General features: G+C 40.9%; 1 protein-coding gene across 1 annotated transcript in view; it reads left to right on the top strand.

The window, feature by feature from the left end:
- Positions 1 to 275: 275 nt before the first annotated feature.
- The window catches only part of LOC139690408 (uncharacterized), a 225,989-nt gene continuing 207,423 nt past the window's right edge, over positions 276 to 18,841 (top strand). Inside the window, exon 1 of the mRNA XM_071587849.1 lies at positions 276 to 1,063. Within this exon, the coding sequence (XP_071443950.1) occupies positions 295 to 1,063 (769 nt within the window). The 5' untranslated portion in view covers positions 276 to 294. The remainder of the gene's footprint in view (positions 1,064 to 18,841) is intronic.

Below are 18,841 nucleotides of genomic sequence, written 5' to 3'. Positions count from 1 at the left end.
CTCAGGTCGGAAGCAAAGGAAGGAGAGAAGAGATAAGGATCCGGCCGGACGCCGGAGCCGGACTTCCAACTTCCGTCCTCCGACGGCACGCCCACACTCTTCTCTGGACTTCCCAATTACCGCATAAACCCTTCCCCACCGAGGCTGACTGTCCCCCGCGTGAGAGACGGCCCTCGGGCGCCGATGGCAGGGCGCGGGGCGGTGCCGCCGCAGCGACGCGGCCACGTCCATTCGCCCTGCTGCTGTTGTTGTTGTTGCTGCTGCGTAGGGCGAAATGGAGCGAGGGGAGGCGGAATGCAGCCCAGCGCTGTGTTCCTCCTGGGGACGCTGGCGCTCACTTCGGCGGCCACCGCGCTCCTCGCCGCCGCCATCATGACGGACCGCTGGGAGGAGATACGGTTCGACCCGGAGGCGGTGAAGGCGGTCGCGAAGAGGCACAACAACGTCTCCAAGAGCAACGGAGGTACCGGTGAGGGTGGCGTCGTCGACATCGGGGAGGCCACCACGACCTCCACGCAGTCTTCTTCTTCCTCCTCCCTTGTCTCCACGTCCACCGCTTCTCCTCCACCCCTGGCCCCCGGTGCCGTCCGCCACACCCTGTCCTGGCTTTTCGACGGAGCGGCCGTCAAGGTGACCATAACTCGAGGACCTCCCGTGATTCCCAGTGTTAATTCCCCTGAGGCTTTGCCCCTGCTACGGACACCGCCCTCCGTCGTCTCGACGACGTCGTCGAGGCCACCGGCACCCCCCGCACCATCGCCGTCTCCTCCACCTCCGCCGCCCCTGGTAGCGCAGAGGATGATCGTCACTTCGTCGCCGACGAGCGAGACCATGACGGAGGTCGGTTGGTTGTCTCAGGGGCCACTGGAGGCCGTCGACGATCTCACTTCGCCAGTGTCTGTGACGTCGGAGTGGACGGCACTTCTTGAGGGCGCGGCCGCGACGAGGGTTAAGAGGAGGACTCACGGATCCTACGTTCACAGGCAGAGGAGGGATTCGGTCACGTACATCTTCCTGGTGCCGATGCACGGAGGGATATGGACCTTATGCGTGTCGCTCAACGGTAAGTTTCACACTCAGTTACCGCATGAGAGTTTTCCATGATCGCATAATGCTAGAGGATTGTGGACGCGCAACTAGGCGCCGAAAATATTTCATCTGTTCTACGTTGGTTAGTTAAATAGTAAAAAAATAAGATTTTGTGGTGGACTATGCTGAAACGCATTTAAAATATCATCACAGCTTCAGGTGATCCTTTCTCACTGATAATAAATAGTCTTATATTACCGATAAACGAAAGTTTGATTAAATATTTTCTTGGTGCGAAAATTAACTCGTCCTATGACAGTTCTATAAATTTACGCTAATGGAAAGAGATGGAGAAGCTGACAGTAAAGAGCTGCCTACATAAATTCATGTCACGTGTTATTATTCCAGTGAAAATTCTCCGTAGATTCACTGCTAACCCATGGAACAAACTTGAAGTGTAAAGAAGTGTTACATTATGTAAACGAATGATGTCATTAGTATCACGTACATTGTAATATAATTAATGGATAATTTTACAAAAGTAAAATTATCAATTGATTGCGGAAACAGGGTCGATGGAAACTGCAGGTTTTGCCAATACCTTAAACCAGCACAATCGAAAAAGTAACCTCGGTTTTCTCCAGGAGTACCTTACATTAATACTTGAATCTACGAGTACAAGGTCTTTTTCAAAAATGAGTCGTGGTTCGAAAGTGCTCCTGTGTTGGCTGCTGACCGGCAAATCCTGGGTAAATCTAAGCAATACCCCTGGACAACTTAATCCAGGGGTTCTGTACATTGAGTGCCATTGAGTAGGGGCTGAAACTCGATGGGTATAATTCGCGTGCCAAAACTTTGAGGCTCCCCATAAATCAAGGTTTCAATAGCGTATTACTCGGTCTTAAAACTATAAACTTGTTGGATTTTCATTATCACATTCTTCAGTTTTTTCGAGATATTACCAAGGATTGCTGAATATTTTAATGAAGCGTCGTATACAAATTATATAAGATTGGGAAGGTTCAGGCGTGACGTAGTGGAACCGAAAGTATTTTCGGCAACAACTTATGCAATTTTTTCCGCATGATGAAACATTTTTTTCCCACCATCGTTTCGATGTATTGCCTCATCCTTGGGGTCTGATTTTGATGACATGATACCTGGTGGTGATGTAATACGTTGAAAGTTGGGTCTTGATTAAAATTGTTTCCCAATCGGAAATGTGCATGTTTTGGTTTCTAATTAATCGTATGGCAGGGTCCATCATCCATATTAAATTCAGCTCTGTCATATTAAGTAATATTACCGTGAAAAATCTAAATATGTCTCAGAAACCTAATGTGACACGGGGAAAGAGATTGGGCCCCACTCCGAATGAGGTTTCCTGAACCAAAAAACATATAAACAATCGTTAATATTGAAGTTAAAATTAAAAATGGTTAATCAAATCATCAACGATTTTTTACCAGGAAATTCGCCATAAATTTGTTACTAAAGTATTGAATCTCGAAAATATTTTTGCGATCACATATATCCATCATATTTCACCTTTGGAGTGTTATTAAATAAAGAAAAAATCTTAGAAAAGCTTAGCTAGGTATCGAGATACTCAAAAATTATGATGGTTAAAATAAAAATCTAATAAAGTGGACCAGTACGAATGAGATGGTAAATCAAAGTTTTTAGCAGAACTTATGATGTAATTGGCCCATTGTTAACCGAACTGAAAGGGTAGAATATATGCACAGGATGAATTGATCATTGAGTGAATAATGACCAACAGGAAAGAATAAGGGGATCGAGATGGTGTGGGGACTAACGTACTGGCTTCCCACCCAGAGGGCCCGGGTTCAAATCCGGGCGGTGTTGAATATTTTTCAGAAGTATCTCGATCCCTACTTAAGGTGCTTTGTGGATGGCACTTTGAGTGAGTACGCCGTCCATCGGAAGGGACGTTAAGCTGCGGACCCCTTGGCGCCTTTCGTAAAGAGTAGGCTAATGCCGACGCCGGGTTTCTCTCCACCCATCATCCTTTCCTGTCCATCCCCTATGGCGCAAATGACCTCAGCTGTCGGTCTTCTCCCCTAAATACTACTACTACTACTAGGAAAGAATAATGAAGATTTTGAAATCGAGTTAGCGTTGAAAGGTTCAAAAATATTGGTTTTAAGAAACAATGATGGACATTAATTTGAGGTGCCGAAATTAAGGGTGAAGGAGGAAAATAGCTGGATAGAAATATTGAATTTTCTAGGGGAAGTTCGAAAAACGTAATAAGTTTGGAGGTAGTTAGTCGTCGAAGGCGAGAGGTAGGATTTTGGTTGCGTGGGGAAGTTTGAGAAGAAAACAGCCTTTTTGGGTCGGCGTGAGGGGGATTGAAAATTATTAGGTCTGGGGAAGGAAATCAGTGAATGGAATTCGGTTTTTATGTTGTGCGGAAGTGATGTAGCAGAAGTAACCGTATTGGTTTTCAGAGACACACAAATATTTATCTAATCCGTAATCTACCAATAGAACAAATGAATCAACATTCATACATTGAAAAAGACACGCCAATCATTGATTAATACTGTAAATAAAGGCCACACGTCAACTCCGCGTTTCACTCAGTTTTTCTATTACGACAAGTTTGTTGGTTCAGCAACACTGCACTTAAGAGATTTAACTTCGAAAAAATATCTACAAAGGTTAGGCTTGGTATTTCGTGCGTGATACGCTTCCTACTAAGGCCATTATCCTGATTACCTAAGTTAAAATAAGGAATCAAAAGTTAAGTGGCCGATTTCCCATTTTAAGAATGAAATAAATTTTGAATTCACTCGAGTGATCGAGGAAGAAGAAAATTTTCGACATTCAGACGGAATGTCAAATAATAGCATTAGCATATTTCTATCACATACATGGAATAATATTACATTCATCATGGAGAGAAACTAGCATTCATAATTTAGTTATTTTAAAATTAAAAGTCATACCAAATTTTATGTGCATTGCATTAAAATTTAGCAGTATACTAAGCAATTAAATGAATAAAAACATGCAATTTAAAAAATTGCAATTTTCTAACGAAGTGTTATGTTGTAATAATAAAAAATCAATCCTTTAATTATTCAGGATGTTATTGATTGTTTAAAAAAAGGTAGGCAATTTAACGAAAAAAACTCCTACAGTATAAAATATTTAGTTTAAAATATCAGGTGAGTGAATTAAATGATCAAAAATACTTTTTTTGCCATATAAAACATTATAATGACAACCACAAAAGTGGAAGGGGATTAAAATATGGTAAAAGTAAAAAAGAGTGCCGCTGCATTTGTAACAGCTGTGTGAGAAACCATTAAATATATCATTGTCATTTTTCTTATAGTTCTCACTGCTCAATACGTTCTCGAGAGCTTAATAAGTACAATTATGGTAGTTGCTTTGAAGAGCTCACTCCTAATTCTTTTCTGGCAAGCAAAAAATAAAAAGTGCGTTAATTTTAATCGTCTCTGGTCAAAGCAAGGTAATATAATTTCTAAAAATGATTATGCTCTGATGTCGTCATGAAAGAGTTCTGATAGCTGCATCATCATGAATCTCATTCAAATTAGTCAAATCCAATTAACAAAGTTATTATAGCTCCAATTTGAAGCATCCCTACCATTTTAAGTTTTTTCGCGTATCGCTATGGCTACTCGTAGATGTGAAAAAGTTAACCTTTTATAATTTTACCTAGATATAGGATCAGTTATCTTGATATGAACTACTGTGAAAAATATAATCGCACAAATAAATTAATGAAAATTGGCAGCGCTAACATATTGACGGTAAATAATGAATGCCAGAAATGTGTGGAATTCCACCCAAGTAGATGGTTTTGAAAATTATATCTTCAGATTTCTAGAGATAGAATGAATTCATTGCGATTAATTCGGCTAGATTGTGCTAGACTTCTAGTAGGTTGTACAGGAGGCTACGCTTCTAATCTAACTACGCTTCTAAGTCTAATATTTTTTCAAACTTTCTAAAAAAAACATTTAATTAGTAATGACCAATCATTTCTTGCATCTTTCCATATTTTCACCGGGAAAATACTTTGGTCCAATATCTTTTCAAATGAAGGATTGCACGTTTTATTGAACCTATTCAATTATTATGGTCATTATTACGCTTCATAAGCCCTGTAAAAAGAAATGAAACTTTACGAAATATGAATAACGACTACAATAATAGACGACAGTGAGGGGAAAAAAACATGAGGAGGCGGAAACCTGTTGATTTTTCAAAACATTCGAGAGATACGGGACCGAAAAAAAAAGGCTTGAGGCTCACTGTCTCTCCCAGACCACTTTTACCTTCCCTCGTTACTCATATCGAGACTCGGAGTGGCAACAGTGAAAGGACTCTAAAATCAGCGCAAGTGGCGGAGGGGCAGAAAAGGTGTGACAAGTTAAAGGCGGAAAGGGAGACTATGCAAGCATTTCGAAAAGTAATGGAGAGAAATTTCGATGATTCCACCGTTTTCTGCGGGGTTCGTTGGCCCACCTCCATGTTGGTGACAGGAGTGTCGCAAATTAGTCGAAAAAGGAGGGGACGTGATCCCGATCCAGAATGTAAGGCGAGTATATTATACCTGTATTTACGGAACACGCCTTCAGTTCTCTACGAAAAGATAACCACACGCGTCCCTAAGAGCCACGTCAAGGGGAAGGCTGAATGTTTAAAAGAGAAGGAGAGAGAGGATGAAGGACTGGAGAAAGGAGAAAGTGGTAGCGAGAAAGGCAGGGGATGAAAGGGAATTCAGGTCGAGGGAGCGTAGAGATGGAGGGTTTGAGGGAAGGAATTACCTAAGGGGGGCCAATGAGGATAGGATATGGAGCGTTAGACCGGTAGTGCCTACCTTCCTTCCTGTGGGAAGGACGGATTATTCCAGAGGGGAGGTCTTTTGATCCCCTTAATACCAGAAGGAGAAGTGAACAGAGAGAAGGGAGTGAGCAGGGAGAGGCGATGTAGGAGAAAGGAGCTGGTAGGGGAGACGCATGGCGAAAAGAGAAGGGCCACTAAGAAGCAGTAATCGGACATGCCGAGTAGCGCTTCTTAGAAGCTTACATGTTCGTACATCTTCAACGGTAATCTTCAATCTTTAATCCCTGCAATATTCAATCAGTACTTGACCGATAAAATAATTTTATCAAGCGGAAAAGTGCTTCGATCGGTTATTAATTATGTTCGACTTCCACCACATCACGCCTGAAGCTACTCAATTTGTACAATACCATGAGCAAATAGAGCTCATTAGAGTATACACATGGATCATATGCGTCAAATTCGGGTTCTTAAACAGGGATTAAATTAAGTAAAGATTTATTTGAGTGGCTGCCTACCTTTACCGTGGCCAAGTAACCTTCCATTCATAGTAATTGGTTAAAAGTCGATTTCAGAATGTAGAAAGCCAATTCAGTTACACAATTTTAAACTTTTTTGAAATAATTTATTGCTATTAAATTTTTCTTGGTATTAGAGGATTTAAAAAAATTACGGAACCGTCCGAGATTCCATCCAGGCACTCTTGCCACATCCCAAATTGCATGCATACTCAAACGTGTTATTCAATTAATATTTAAACTTACAATCAAGTAAAATCCAAGACTAACTTTTGTTTTCTCAGATAATTAACATAACTTTCTGGTCAATTTTGCTCAGACGGTCAGATAATAAAGATAATATTTTTCTTATCAAGTGAAGTTCCTGATTTTAATGGGCGAATAAATAACCAAAAATATACGAGGAGAGAGAAATGTAAGGCTTGGGGGGATCGGTGCTTTTCGGGATCCTGTAAAGTGTGCTGCAGGGCTCACGCCGGTCACAAGTTCCGCCACCCCTTTCTTAACGCCTAGTTGAAATACCAGATACCTGGCTTTTCGAAACTCTGGATCTCATCACTCCTCGGAAGTATTTTAATAGAAAGAAAAATCAGTAACCGAAACTAAAGGGCTAAAAACTGAGCGACCTAACTTGACAAATTCATGGAGCCTTTGAAACTGACTTTTTTTTTAATTGTGACAGAAAACCGGGGAACCCTTACTTATACTACAATTTATAAGTGTAACGGCTTACGTATGAATAGATCTTGTTGACATGAACTTCTCTCATGAATATTATCTCTCTAATGGATATTCAAGAGCACACCGCCTTCATTCTCTAGTTAACATCGATGTTAAGGGTCCATTCCTTTTCGAAGAAATGCAACAATAAATTCGCAACCAGTCATAACTAATCTCACGGTGGCAGTGTAACTGTACAAGTATTGGGAATATTTTTTTAGTACTGTCGAGCAAACATTAATGACGCTTCCTTTGGCACTGTGATTGGGCATTTGCATTATTCTGGGGTCTGATTAGAACGTTTTCTTTCTATTATTCTCTAGCTTGGGGAACGGTGAAACGATTTTAATACCTTATTGAGTTGAAGTCTCTAACCTCTTGGGTTAATGAATCTACTTTCAGGGACAATATTTATTTCAGGAACGACAGTCATTCATCAAAATTGATATTTTACTGCGCCGCAGAGGTTGAGTTGGACAACTAGCTCCAAGTTTTATATGTTTTAACGCATTGGCAAATCTATGAAAGGCATTGTCTTGACTCATCTAATTGCTATTAGACGGCTAACTATCACAATACAGAAAAAAATTTGTTGCACCTAAGTAGGAGCACACTCATACTTCGGTAAAATATATGCCCTGCAGAAGAAGCGGCTTAGATAACGTTACCGGAGATATGTGATAATATATAAAATCGTTCATCACTTAAAAGATAATAATTGACGTAAGAAAGGTTTTCTAGAATAGAATGAATGTTTCTCATTGAAATGGGTGGTGGGTATAAACTTAATACTGTGAGGCTACTGTAACTTGATTTATAAAAACATAGTTAAGTCCATGTAGCGTCTAATACAGATGACATATGATAGAGGCAGGTAACCAACATGTAACAAAAGAACTTACAGGTATTAACTATGGATTTATAAATACTATAAAAATATAGAATATATATATATATGTATATGGAATATATATAAATACATATAGAATATATATTAAACCATAAACTCAGTAATCAACTCGAAGGTCGGTTTAGTAGGTGATGGTAGAGTTCACCCAGTACTAAGCCCGACGGCGTGTGAAATTCACGCATCAGGGTAGGGGGGCCAGTTCCTTTCCCTGTGCCGGTTATGGTTTCCCAGGAAGACCTGTTACCCGAAAAATCACAGAGCTTGGGTGGAGCTGCAGGTGCCCAGAGGCAATATAACATTTGAACGGCACAACAGAACACAAAATAAAATATATCACACGTAAAATGACACTCACATTGCAGACTGTTTGAGCTTTCGGCCTTCTCTGAGGCCTTCTTCAGGTCAGGTAAGAGTTTGACCTGAAGAAGGCCTCAGAGCCGAAAGCTCAACCATTCTACAATGTGAGTGTCCTTTTACGTGTTATCTATTTTATTTTGGGTTCTATTTTGCCGTCCAAATGTATTTTCCAAATTTCATTATTTGATTACTCTGCGTCGAAAATATGGAATGGTAAAATTGAAAGAGGAATGTTATTTTCGTGTCCATTGGCTAAGAAAAGAAGAGCGTGACTGCCTCTAGCCAGGTAAATTATAGCCAAAGCGAAATCTAATCCAGTGAAAGTATTTGGGATCAAAAGGGTCCCATAGCTAAAAAAAAATCTAGACCCCTCAGAGTCACGAAAATTTAGTGAGAAAATAAATGAGAGGAGAGTCTACGTTAGTATGGCCCGTATTAGATTCCGAGTAAGTTAGATTACGAGGTCGATAGGGGAATTAAAACTCATCCCCAGAACAATTATTGAATAGTTTGTAGATGAATCAAGAAATTCTGCAAAGATGGTGACAACATTTACCATGACGATGTAGAATGCTTGTGCATGTATCGGGTGTTCTACAATCAGATATAGTGAGTTCTGTTTCAATGTTCCAATGTTCTCTGTGGTGGCGAAAATGGTTTTACGATTAGAATGGGACCACTGATTAAACCCTAGCAACTGTTATATTTTTATTGCATTTCAACATAAGGTGATACTTCAAATTGCATGAACCTCTGGTATTTCGTTTGGATGAAGCAAGCCAGTGTTGGGCTCAAATGCGCATTTATTTTGGCCTTAACGTGAATTTTTGTTTCCATAAATTCACGGTTCGTTCGGAAAATATAGGATGACCTATTAAAAACCCATTGCACATCAAATATAATCCAAGTCTAAAATTAGAACATCTATTCTAGTCAGGTTATTGCTAATAGAAACTCCAATGTTCGTGATATTCATTGATGATACTATTTTTCCCGTGAAATCACGGTTGATGGCAGTAGTGAGGTTATTCATTTACTCTCCCCGAAGCATTTTCTTTGCGTTAGACGAGTGGTTAGTGGACCACGGATATTTTTTATGGTGGATTAGGAATTAAATATGACATTTTTATACTTATCTTCGGAAATTAGACTTATGGTCAAGTGAACTAAAGACAATTGCTACATATGTTGGAAATGGCGAGATTATTCTTAATGATTCCTTTCGTAGACATGAACACATTATATATAATTATACTTTTCGTCCATTTTAAACGGTCCCTAATGAATTTGGATACGTTGGGGGAATGAATCATCTAAAAGAATCAACAATAATGGAAAATACTTCATTCTTGCTGGTGCTCTCACTGAAGGCACAATAGCGTTTTTCTAATCCTTGATACAACTCCTATGCGGGAAATCTCCAGTCAAGAAATAGTTCCCAAGCAGAAAGATTCTTTACTCTTGAAATAAGTGTAAAATGAAATGTAAGTTTCAGGCACCGAATTACAATTTTACTGATACAAAAACTAAATATAATTTTATAATTATCGTTCATATTTTTAGATAATTTGTTAATCGTTTGTTTTTAAGTTTTTTTAAAAATTGGAAGGCAAATTAAACTCGATATTAAACAGGAAAGTAAGGAAAACACTAAGTAGAATTCTGAATATGGTCTAAGAGAGCCATTCATAGACATTCAAGAAAACGGGATGCTGGAAGACAGAATAGGGGCGAAGAAAATGCCTTTGACGAGGCAAAGGAGGGCGTGGATTGTCAATAATTTGAAAGGAATGATAAACGGGGAATGGCGGCGGTTTATTAATGTTTTTACGTTAACATTATATTAGGATTTTAATACCATTGACAAATATACCAAGACTGGATTCCTAGAACACAAAATGCTAGTATTCTGGAAATATTTGTGAAAAGACGACTTGTATACATTCGAAGTATGATGGATGATGTGAAAATGTTAATTTACCATGGATTAAAAAACATAAATATGGTGGTACAGGGTCATTTTGCAATTTAATGAGGCTTTTTTAGAAATATTACAGACTTACTAATTACTTTTTGCGTAAATAATTTTGGGCTAAGGAGGAACGGTTCCAAGCTGAAGTGCGCACTGCTGCCATCGAGAGGTGATATCAGAACACTTAAAAGACATAACCTCCTACTTGCTCTTATTAGATAGTAATTTATAACTCTTCGAAGGGCATTGTAGAGGTGATATTACTACCGGAGAGGAAGAAATAGATGTGGCTCATGGTCGTTTAATTTATACGTTACATACCGCACTATTAGACTCTAAATGGCTCTTAACGTAAAAGCAGTCCGACAGGTATATCTATTACTGCTGGCGTGGAAGCATCGGCAGTGGGGTGTCTAACTAGGAATATTTATGTGCTCCGCATGCACAATATAGGTGAATTAAAGAATGTACAAAATAGAGAAGGTTTTCAACATATTAGAATTAGATTTACCCTTAGTCGACGGAAGTGTGTATTAGACATAATGTAAAGTATGATCCAATCTTACATTAGTTACACGATATTCAGTCAACCAAGGCAGAGTTAAAAAAAATAAAAATTCAAAAGATAAGATAGAAAACACATTTGAAATTTTTTTACAACTATATACCGGCGAAATTTATTAATAGAAAGTGATGAACATTATAATTTAAATTGGCTTTCGCAATAGAGATCGCGGATGAAATTTAGACAGCGTGAAATCCCTTTCGTATTCCTAGCTATCTATTTATTGTGAATCCAATCATATCTTTTAAGTAAATGCCAGTTCCATAACAAGATATTAAGATTTTTCAAGGAACAGTGACATTACAATTGTTAGCGATCGTTGGATTCTAGGGGACACAAAAATAATAAAGTTTCCAATTGAAAAGTAATACTGAATTTTTGTTAAAATATTCATTGTTTCAGCAACCACCTTAATCTGCATGAATTACTTTGTCCTAAAGAACTTTGAACATATCTGTACAGTCATTTTTGCACAAACAACCGTGTGTTTTCTAATACCTGCCGACAATAATGAAATCAATTGATGCAATAGTAATGGACCCGACAAATTAAAATATAAAGAAGAATTTTTAGTACGAAGATTAAATTGCTCAGTTCTGTGAAAATTAGTCAATAGGATTAAAACATTTTTTATTTATTCAAAAATAAATGTTTCCCTCTCGAAATAATGTTTACATATAAATCAACCCTGAAACCCTCAAAGGCGTGACATTTATAATAATAATAACTTAAATTTGCATACTTTCTCCCCGTCCATCGACATTACGTCTCCAGAGTAATATTCATTAGAGGAAATGAGGAAAAGCTGAATGAAAGAGGACAAGGGAAGGGCAAAAAGTTATATCAGATCTAGGTATAAGATTGCGTACGCAAATCTAAATAATTACCATTACTCGGTAAGGATTTCACGCGTTCTCTTAAATTCAGGGATATTCAAGGGGCGGGTAAGCCATTAAATCTATTTTATCTACAACATATTTCTCGTACGTTGCCCGTCCTATTCAGGTAATTTTGTTTTAGTGATGTGGACTCGATGTCTCTGCTTTAAATCCCAGCCATATATTTCTGTAAGAGTTAAGTCCAATCTCGTGTCTCTCTTTCTTATTACCATCCTGATTCAAGCGACGAGACACTTCGTGCTCTATCACAGCAGGTTTTCAAAAATCTAGCCGTTCCCTCTCGTGCCTTCTCTATTTTACGGGACTTTTAAGCCCTTATCTGTTGAATCCTGTGCACTACAGGTAGGTAGGTCATTTTTCATGGGTACCAAAGCAAAATAACATTTTTCCTTTGCTGTCTCATAACTCGTATCGCCAATTAACTAAAGAAACATCCCAATATTTTGCTGGCTTCAACGCTGGCACATAAGGTTGAACCCTTTTCCATTTGACTAATACTAGCAAGAGACACCTGATTACGAATTACTGACAAAAAAAAGACAATTCAGAATTTTTGATTTTATACCATTTAACGCTCTGTCCTCTTTGAGTAAATTAAGGACATAAATTTGTTGAATCTCAACGAAAAAATTTGAAAAAATATTTGGAAATAAAATATATTAAGATTTAATACCTAAAATTTTTGGAGGTTTTGATAATTGTTATGTCATGGAGTCAAAAATTTAAAATACCGGTTCTCAAACTGTCTGATTTTGCAGTGTTTTCTCCCACATCAGGGATCTAATCAGGCTCCCAAAAACAGTACCATATATACAAATAATCTCCGGAAGATACTAAGACTTATAAATAGGAAAAATACAAATTTACGTAATTTTAATCGCAGTTGTTAAAACCAGGTATTTTATTCATATGGGAAAAAAAGAGAAATCTTATGAAGGCATTGAAGTCCTTCACTGCAGTTCGTTGCATATTCAGAACGCCGGCAATGCCCTGACCGCCTCGTAAATAAATGTTCAACGACGCGAATGTTAATATTTGTATTTTTGCGAGGCATAAATCCTATTTAAATAGAATTTATACCATACCACTCTCGAGCTTGCCTCTAGCTTTTATAACTATACTAAAAACAGTTAGTTACCACGGAAAAGGTCTGCGTCAAACAGCGCTGGTTCAACAATTAAAAGTCGGGTTGGTATTAGCACAAAAAAATCCCTTTAATTAATGGAATTTCGCGCAATGATAATGATAACCTCAAAATTAATGGGAAGCATTTTAATTAAAACTGAATAACAAAGTTGTTCGATGCCCGAACGCAAAAACATCCGCGTTCAATTGCAGGCGATTCAATTTCCATACCATAAAAAGGACTCCCCAACTTGCCGCCGAATTAAAATTACGAATGCATATTAAAAAGCTCTCTCCTCCCTTTGCATCCTATGCACAAAAACTGCCTCTCATCCACCCCCCCATTCATCCCTCTCTCCGCTACTGGTCAAAACACTGAATTGAGACCCTTTCGGATTTCATTAAACGGCGGAGCAATCGAACTATATCCGCGTGTGAACAACATCCTCTCCTCCAACCAACAAACCCTCAATTCCACTCCATCCAATCCCGTCCCGCCCCCATCCCCGGTATATTTCCCCATCCCCCCAACCCACCACCCCTCCCACCCACTCCACCCACTTATGCGCCTTGTTCCATAAACTCCACCCAGTCCTCTACAAAACACCCTTTCGATTGAATATGGAAAATCTTTCCATGCGCGCACACACACACATACACACACACGAGCACGCCTCCCGCGATGGCTTTCCACTTCCTCCCATCTCGAACCCTTTTCCTCCTCTCTCCGCCCTTCCAATATCCACCGAACAGTAGCTCGTAAATTCAATCCAACTCATCCTTCCTCTCCAACCCCCACAACACTGGCCTTCGCCCCAACCACCTTCACCTCCCCCCCACTCTACTCTGCGCTTTACCCCACACCGGCGGGGGGGGAGGGTCCCCTTTTCTCTCTCCCCCCCTCCGCTCCGCAACCCTACAGCCTTTCTCCCTACTCCCCCCTCCCGCCCCACCAACCTTTCTCCCTTCCCTCATCTGCATAGCGACGCCGCCCGCCTCTGGCGCTACGAAACGGTGACGTCACCGTCCGCGGCGAGTGACGACAAGTGAGCACCTTGGTGGCTGCGAGGGGGAGGGGGAAGGGGAATGGCGTGTGTGTGTGTGGGGGGGGGGAGAGGTTCGTGGGTGGGGGTGTGCTGTGTGTGGAGGGGTTGGGGATATACCCGTAGCGAGGGGAAGGGAATCCGAAGGACGTTGCCGGGTGGGAGGGAAGGAGGTTTATTCGGGATGGGTATGGATATTATTCGCGTCGAGACGTGGAAGGGGGAGAGCGGGGGAAGTAAGGTTGGGTGTGGAGAGGGGTGGGAAGCGGAGTGGGGGAGAGCTAAGAGAAGGGTGCTGGCGGGAGGGAAAGGGGGGTGCAGCGCACGATGGTTGGGAGGGAGGGGGTGGGGGGCAGAGGTTCGAGAGGCTCTCTCGATCCTTCCCCCCCCTTTCGTGCTCTTTCGTGGCGACTGAAAGTGTGGAGTTTCGCAGCACTCCCGGAGGTGCGTTAATAAAAAAAAGAAGAGCATGTTCGGGTGGACAAGGAAGTGAGGGAGGCGTTCAGTGGAGACGGGGGGGGGGTTGGAAGAGGTTGAGGGAAGTGGAGTAGTTTTGAGGCAAGAAAATGGCGAGATGGATGTTGAGGAATGTTGAGAGGGAATCGTAGATTTGTAAAATGTCTGGGAGAGGCAGAGGAGGGAGAGATGAGGGAAAGAGAATGGGAATTGAGTTGGATTAGGGGTTCAGGGACCAATACAGATGTAAAGTGAAGCTGGGAAAGCAGCGAAATGCAAATGGAATCCAAAAACTCACGGACCCGAACAGGGCGGGCTGTGCTAAGAAACGGATAGGATATTATGCCGACTAGGAAGCAGGAAATTCCATTTCTTCAGTATTTTCAAACTTCTCTCCTTTATGGACGATAAAAGTCGAACAGAGCGATCGTGATTGTGGTGTCATATTGAAGATCCTACGATATGTATGGTCCTCGTTTTTACGTTATGAACAGCGTGTACCTATATGGAACAAATATTCAACACTTGTCATATTCATTCATATATGAGTGCATGTGAAATCATTTGTAGCGTGTTTGAGGTTCTTAATCAAGCAAAACGTGGCCATTGATAAGGGGAATAAGACAAACTTAGTAAATTCAAAAAACTTATTAATAAGGTACAACCGGTTTCATCACATAGTTGACATCTTAAAGAACCTCCTGTGTGATGTGCTACCTATTTTAAAGAAACTGGTGGTACCGTATTAATACATATTTGTGAATTTACGGTTTGTTTTATGCCTCAAGATGAATGTTCACAGGGTTGAGCCTGATACCATTGAAATTATCATTAATAAGCCCTAAATATAATTAAAAGCTTTAGGGAAAAGAAAATAATGATCAATGAAAAATAGTATTTAAGTATCGGCATCATTATTAAGCCTGTTGGGATCTCATTACAAAAGGTCTCTTTGATAACGATGATAATGCGTGCATAAATATTTAGGAAATATTGCATTACAAATAACTTAAGGACTAATATTCCTCCAGAGTAATGTTTTAGAAAACCTAAAAAACTAATTTGACCATTTTCTAAATACCTGCATGACCTCGCACGAATTTTGCAAAATTTTTAAATGCATGATTCACAATGCAGAAACTACTTTTTTGGTATTATTTTTAATTTTCGATTAAAAAGACAAAAAAACTCCTTTGGCTATGCTTAAGAGCCAATAATGCAGATACCTTGCCTGAGATTCAAGTATTCAGCATAATCGAATGCGCCATATTTGCTGATAACGCTCAAAAGAAAACATCAAAAATCAAAGCGAACATGAAAAGTATTGCAGAGAAAGGGTATGGCCCTACCAAACTTCAAAAGAAATAAAATAACTAAATATATAAAATGGAAAAGGACGGAGAAGGTTGGAATAATTCATCGCGTGAAAAAGCAGTCTGCGAATAAAGGGAGAGGAACTAAGAGTAATGATTAACGAGAGAAACAAAATTGGAAAATGGACGTGAAAATTACCGAGGTCAACTAAGGGAGCAAGGATGAAGTCAATAGAGCAAAAGGGTTTGGGGACCTGGGGGAACATAATAACAGAGGCAAGAATGGAAATCCTTAGAGGGTAAAGGGGAGCGGAGAAGGAAATCGCTTTGCCTCGCAATAGGGAGAGGGTGGGTCAATATCACTAGAAGATTAAAAAAAATCTCTGTAAGATTGGTGGAAGAGAGGCAAGGTATTTGACCGGAAAAAAGAAGAACAGATGCTTATTATAGCTCTCATGTGGATTCAACGACGACAAATTTGAAGAGCTGGGTCGACAGTGGAACGATGATATTTTCAATCGAAGCGGCATCAAAAAACAATTCCAAGCACAGATCATCAAAATAATGCTAACAAGGCGTCTTATAATTTTAAAGATCGATAAACTAGTATAGTTAAAGGCCGGTTACATAAATTTGATAGTGTAATTCATGATAACTTCAAAAAAGCCTTCATGGGCTAAATTTACCCTATTTATCCAAAATGACTAACTGAAGGTGAGAAAAGTGCATGGTATACTGGGGAGCATCGTGATAATCTCAGTACTAAGTTTCTTTATTTGAATTGAATAATATTATTTGAGGAAAAGAAATTAATGGAAAATATATGGGAGTAACTAATAATTTGTACCACGAGTACACAAAGTGGTCGGAAATGTTTAAGATCATTACCGGCCTATTAGAACCTTAGAACCCGGCCGAAAAATTGATTATTGCTGATTTACGAGATTGCGGAACGTGAATACATAACATGTTAAAGACCCTGTGATTTTTCCTCCCTCTTTTTCATGCAATGATGCTTTCCTTCCTTTCCATATGTTGCTCGAAGTAAATTACACGCGAAAAAAGCGCCGCATGGCATGATTCTTGGATCTATATTCAAATACACCCTGCAAGAATATCAACCAGTGCTCCATTAGGAGTCTCGAGAAAAGTCAATGGCTCAACCTCACGGAAACATTTAAGTATTAATTCATTACATGTTGCATTTCATCATATTTTGAATAGGTGAAAATATAAATTTATAGTGTGTCTATGTAAAATCGAAATGAATAGCATGATGTTTTATATATTGGTCAACTTCTTTTTCCCGCGAAATATAATGAATTACCATTTTGAACGATATGTGAAAATCCCAAGTAGATACTGTCATAAGGAATTGAAAGGTATTGGTTAATGTTTTACATAAATGAAAAGACTGTAAAGTTGACTATTTTTTGCTAATGAACGTGTAAATGATGATAGGATATTAAATTTCTATCAAAAGCGGCTATTTCTATAGAATTCGGTCCGAATTAATCTCTACATTCTCATTTACAATGACCGGTGCCTTGATTCACCCCGCTTGTGAGTTAGAGGCCTAAGGAGTTAGGGAATCCTCAGTTCTCATTTAACAAGGGTCCGAATCGGTCTGCCCGATTCTAGTGAAGGCATTTACGAATTGTCTCTCGCCCTCTGGAAAATACGGATTACTTAAAAAGGACCGCAGATCGGGCTCTCGTACGACGCTCAGTCAAACTGAGACGAGACTTAGTGAATGGTCGGAGTGTAGGGATCTGTATGAGGGAAAACACTAGTTTTCGAATTATTACGGGCCACACTCGAGTTGGCCTGGTCACCACATCCGACGCATCCTCCGTGATCCGACCACTCCGGCCTTTGCTGCCATCCAGATCATGCGTCCTTTAAAAAATTCATACCAATGGAGCATTACTGGCAAAAATTTCTTGAGCTATTTCGAAGAGAACAATGCGCGAGAAGGGGTGTGTGGTAAGGGGGCGAACGCGGAGTAAATGGGGCGACGCGCGCGTCGAAGAAAGAACGTAGGGTGTGGTGCAGAGGGAGGGGGAGAAGGCCTTAGATGCGAGTGAGTGGGCGAGGGGGCGGTGTTGGAGGCGGAGAGTTAAGAGCGGCGTGTGGGGGGGGGGGGCAGAGAGCGGGCGCGGGTAGATGCGCGGAAGTAGATACGCCGTCCGAAGGAGAGGCGTTGGGAACACGAGATATACCCACCTAGCGGGAGGGGGAACGGACGGGAGAGGGGGAGGGGTGAAGGATAAGTCTCGGACGAGACAATGGGGAGGAGGGGGCAATATGGGGTGAGTTAGTCAGTTAGCAGCGGAGTGGGGGCAAGATAAGTTTTTGTGTGGGAGGGATAGGGGGTTAGGATGGGAAGGGGAGCAGTGGGAGAGAGAGGGAGAGGGTAGTCGCGGGATGGGGCCACATTGAAGGAGGAAGAGGAGGAGCGGAGCCCGAGACCAAGAAATAAATAGGTGAAGGTCAAGGTGGGGATGGGGTATTAAAGAAATAATGGGCATTCACGCGCGCGCTCTCGCGGGCGGACCGGCGTGCCGGCAGAGGCCGCTTTGGGCCGCGGGAGAAAATTGAACCGAGCTCGGAACGAATGAATCAGAGGGCGAGAGAGAGAGAGAGAGAGGGATGAAAAGAAGAGGAAAGGAGGAAAGAAGAAGAAAAGATGACGAGGAAGGGATTGCGCCGTCGTGAGGGCCCAAGGCGGGGGTGGTTTGCGAGCGGTCGGGGGGTGTGCAGAGAAACGCAAGGGTGAGGGTTCGAAGTGGGACCAAAATGAGCCAACGTTGGAGGGGAAGGAGTGGGATGAAGGCCTCATCCTGACGGGGGAAGGAGGTGGCGGTCCCCTGGGACGTAAGGGGGAGGAGAGGCTGAAGCGAGGCGCGCGAGAGAGAGGAAGAGAAATGTGGACGAATTTTTAAGGGGACATTCCTTTTCCTTTTTTTTTCTAAAAAAAAGAAGGAATAGAGGAGAGCGGGTGAGAAGGGGATTGAATGAGTCGGGAAATAATGCAGAGAGGGACGTTGGGATAATGAGTCGGCGTGAACTGTGATGGATATATG

Source organism: Hetaerina americana, unplaced genomic scaffold (genome assembly GCF_022747635.1).
Source record: "Hetaerina americana unplaced genomic scaffold, ioHetAmer1.1.p SCAF_3, whole genome shotgun sequence".
NCBI lineage: Eukaryota > Metazoa > Arthropoda > Insecta > Odonata > Calopterygidae > Hetaerina > Hetaerina americana.
Note: the sequence above shows the minus strand (reverse complement) of the source record. Positions and strands in the feature narration are given on the sequence as shown.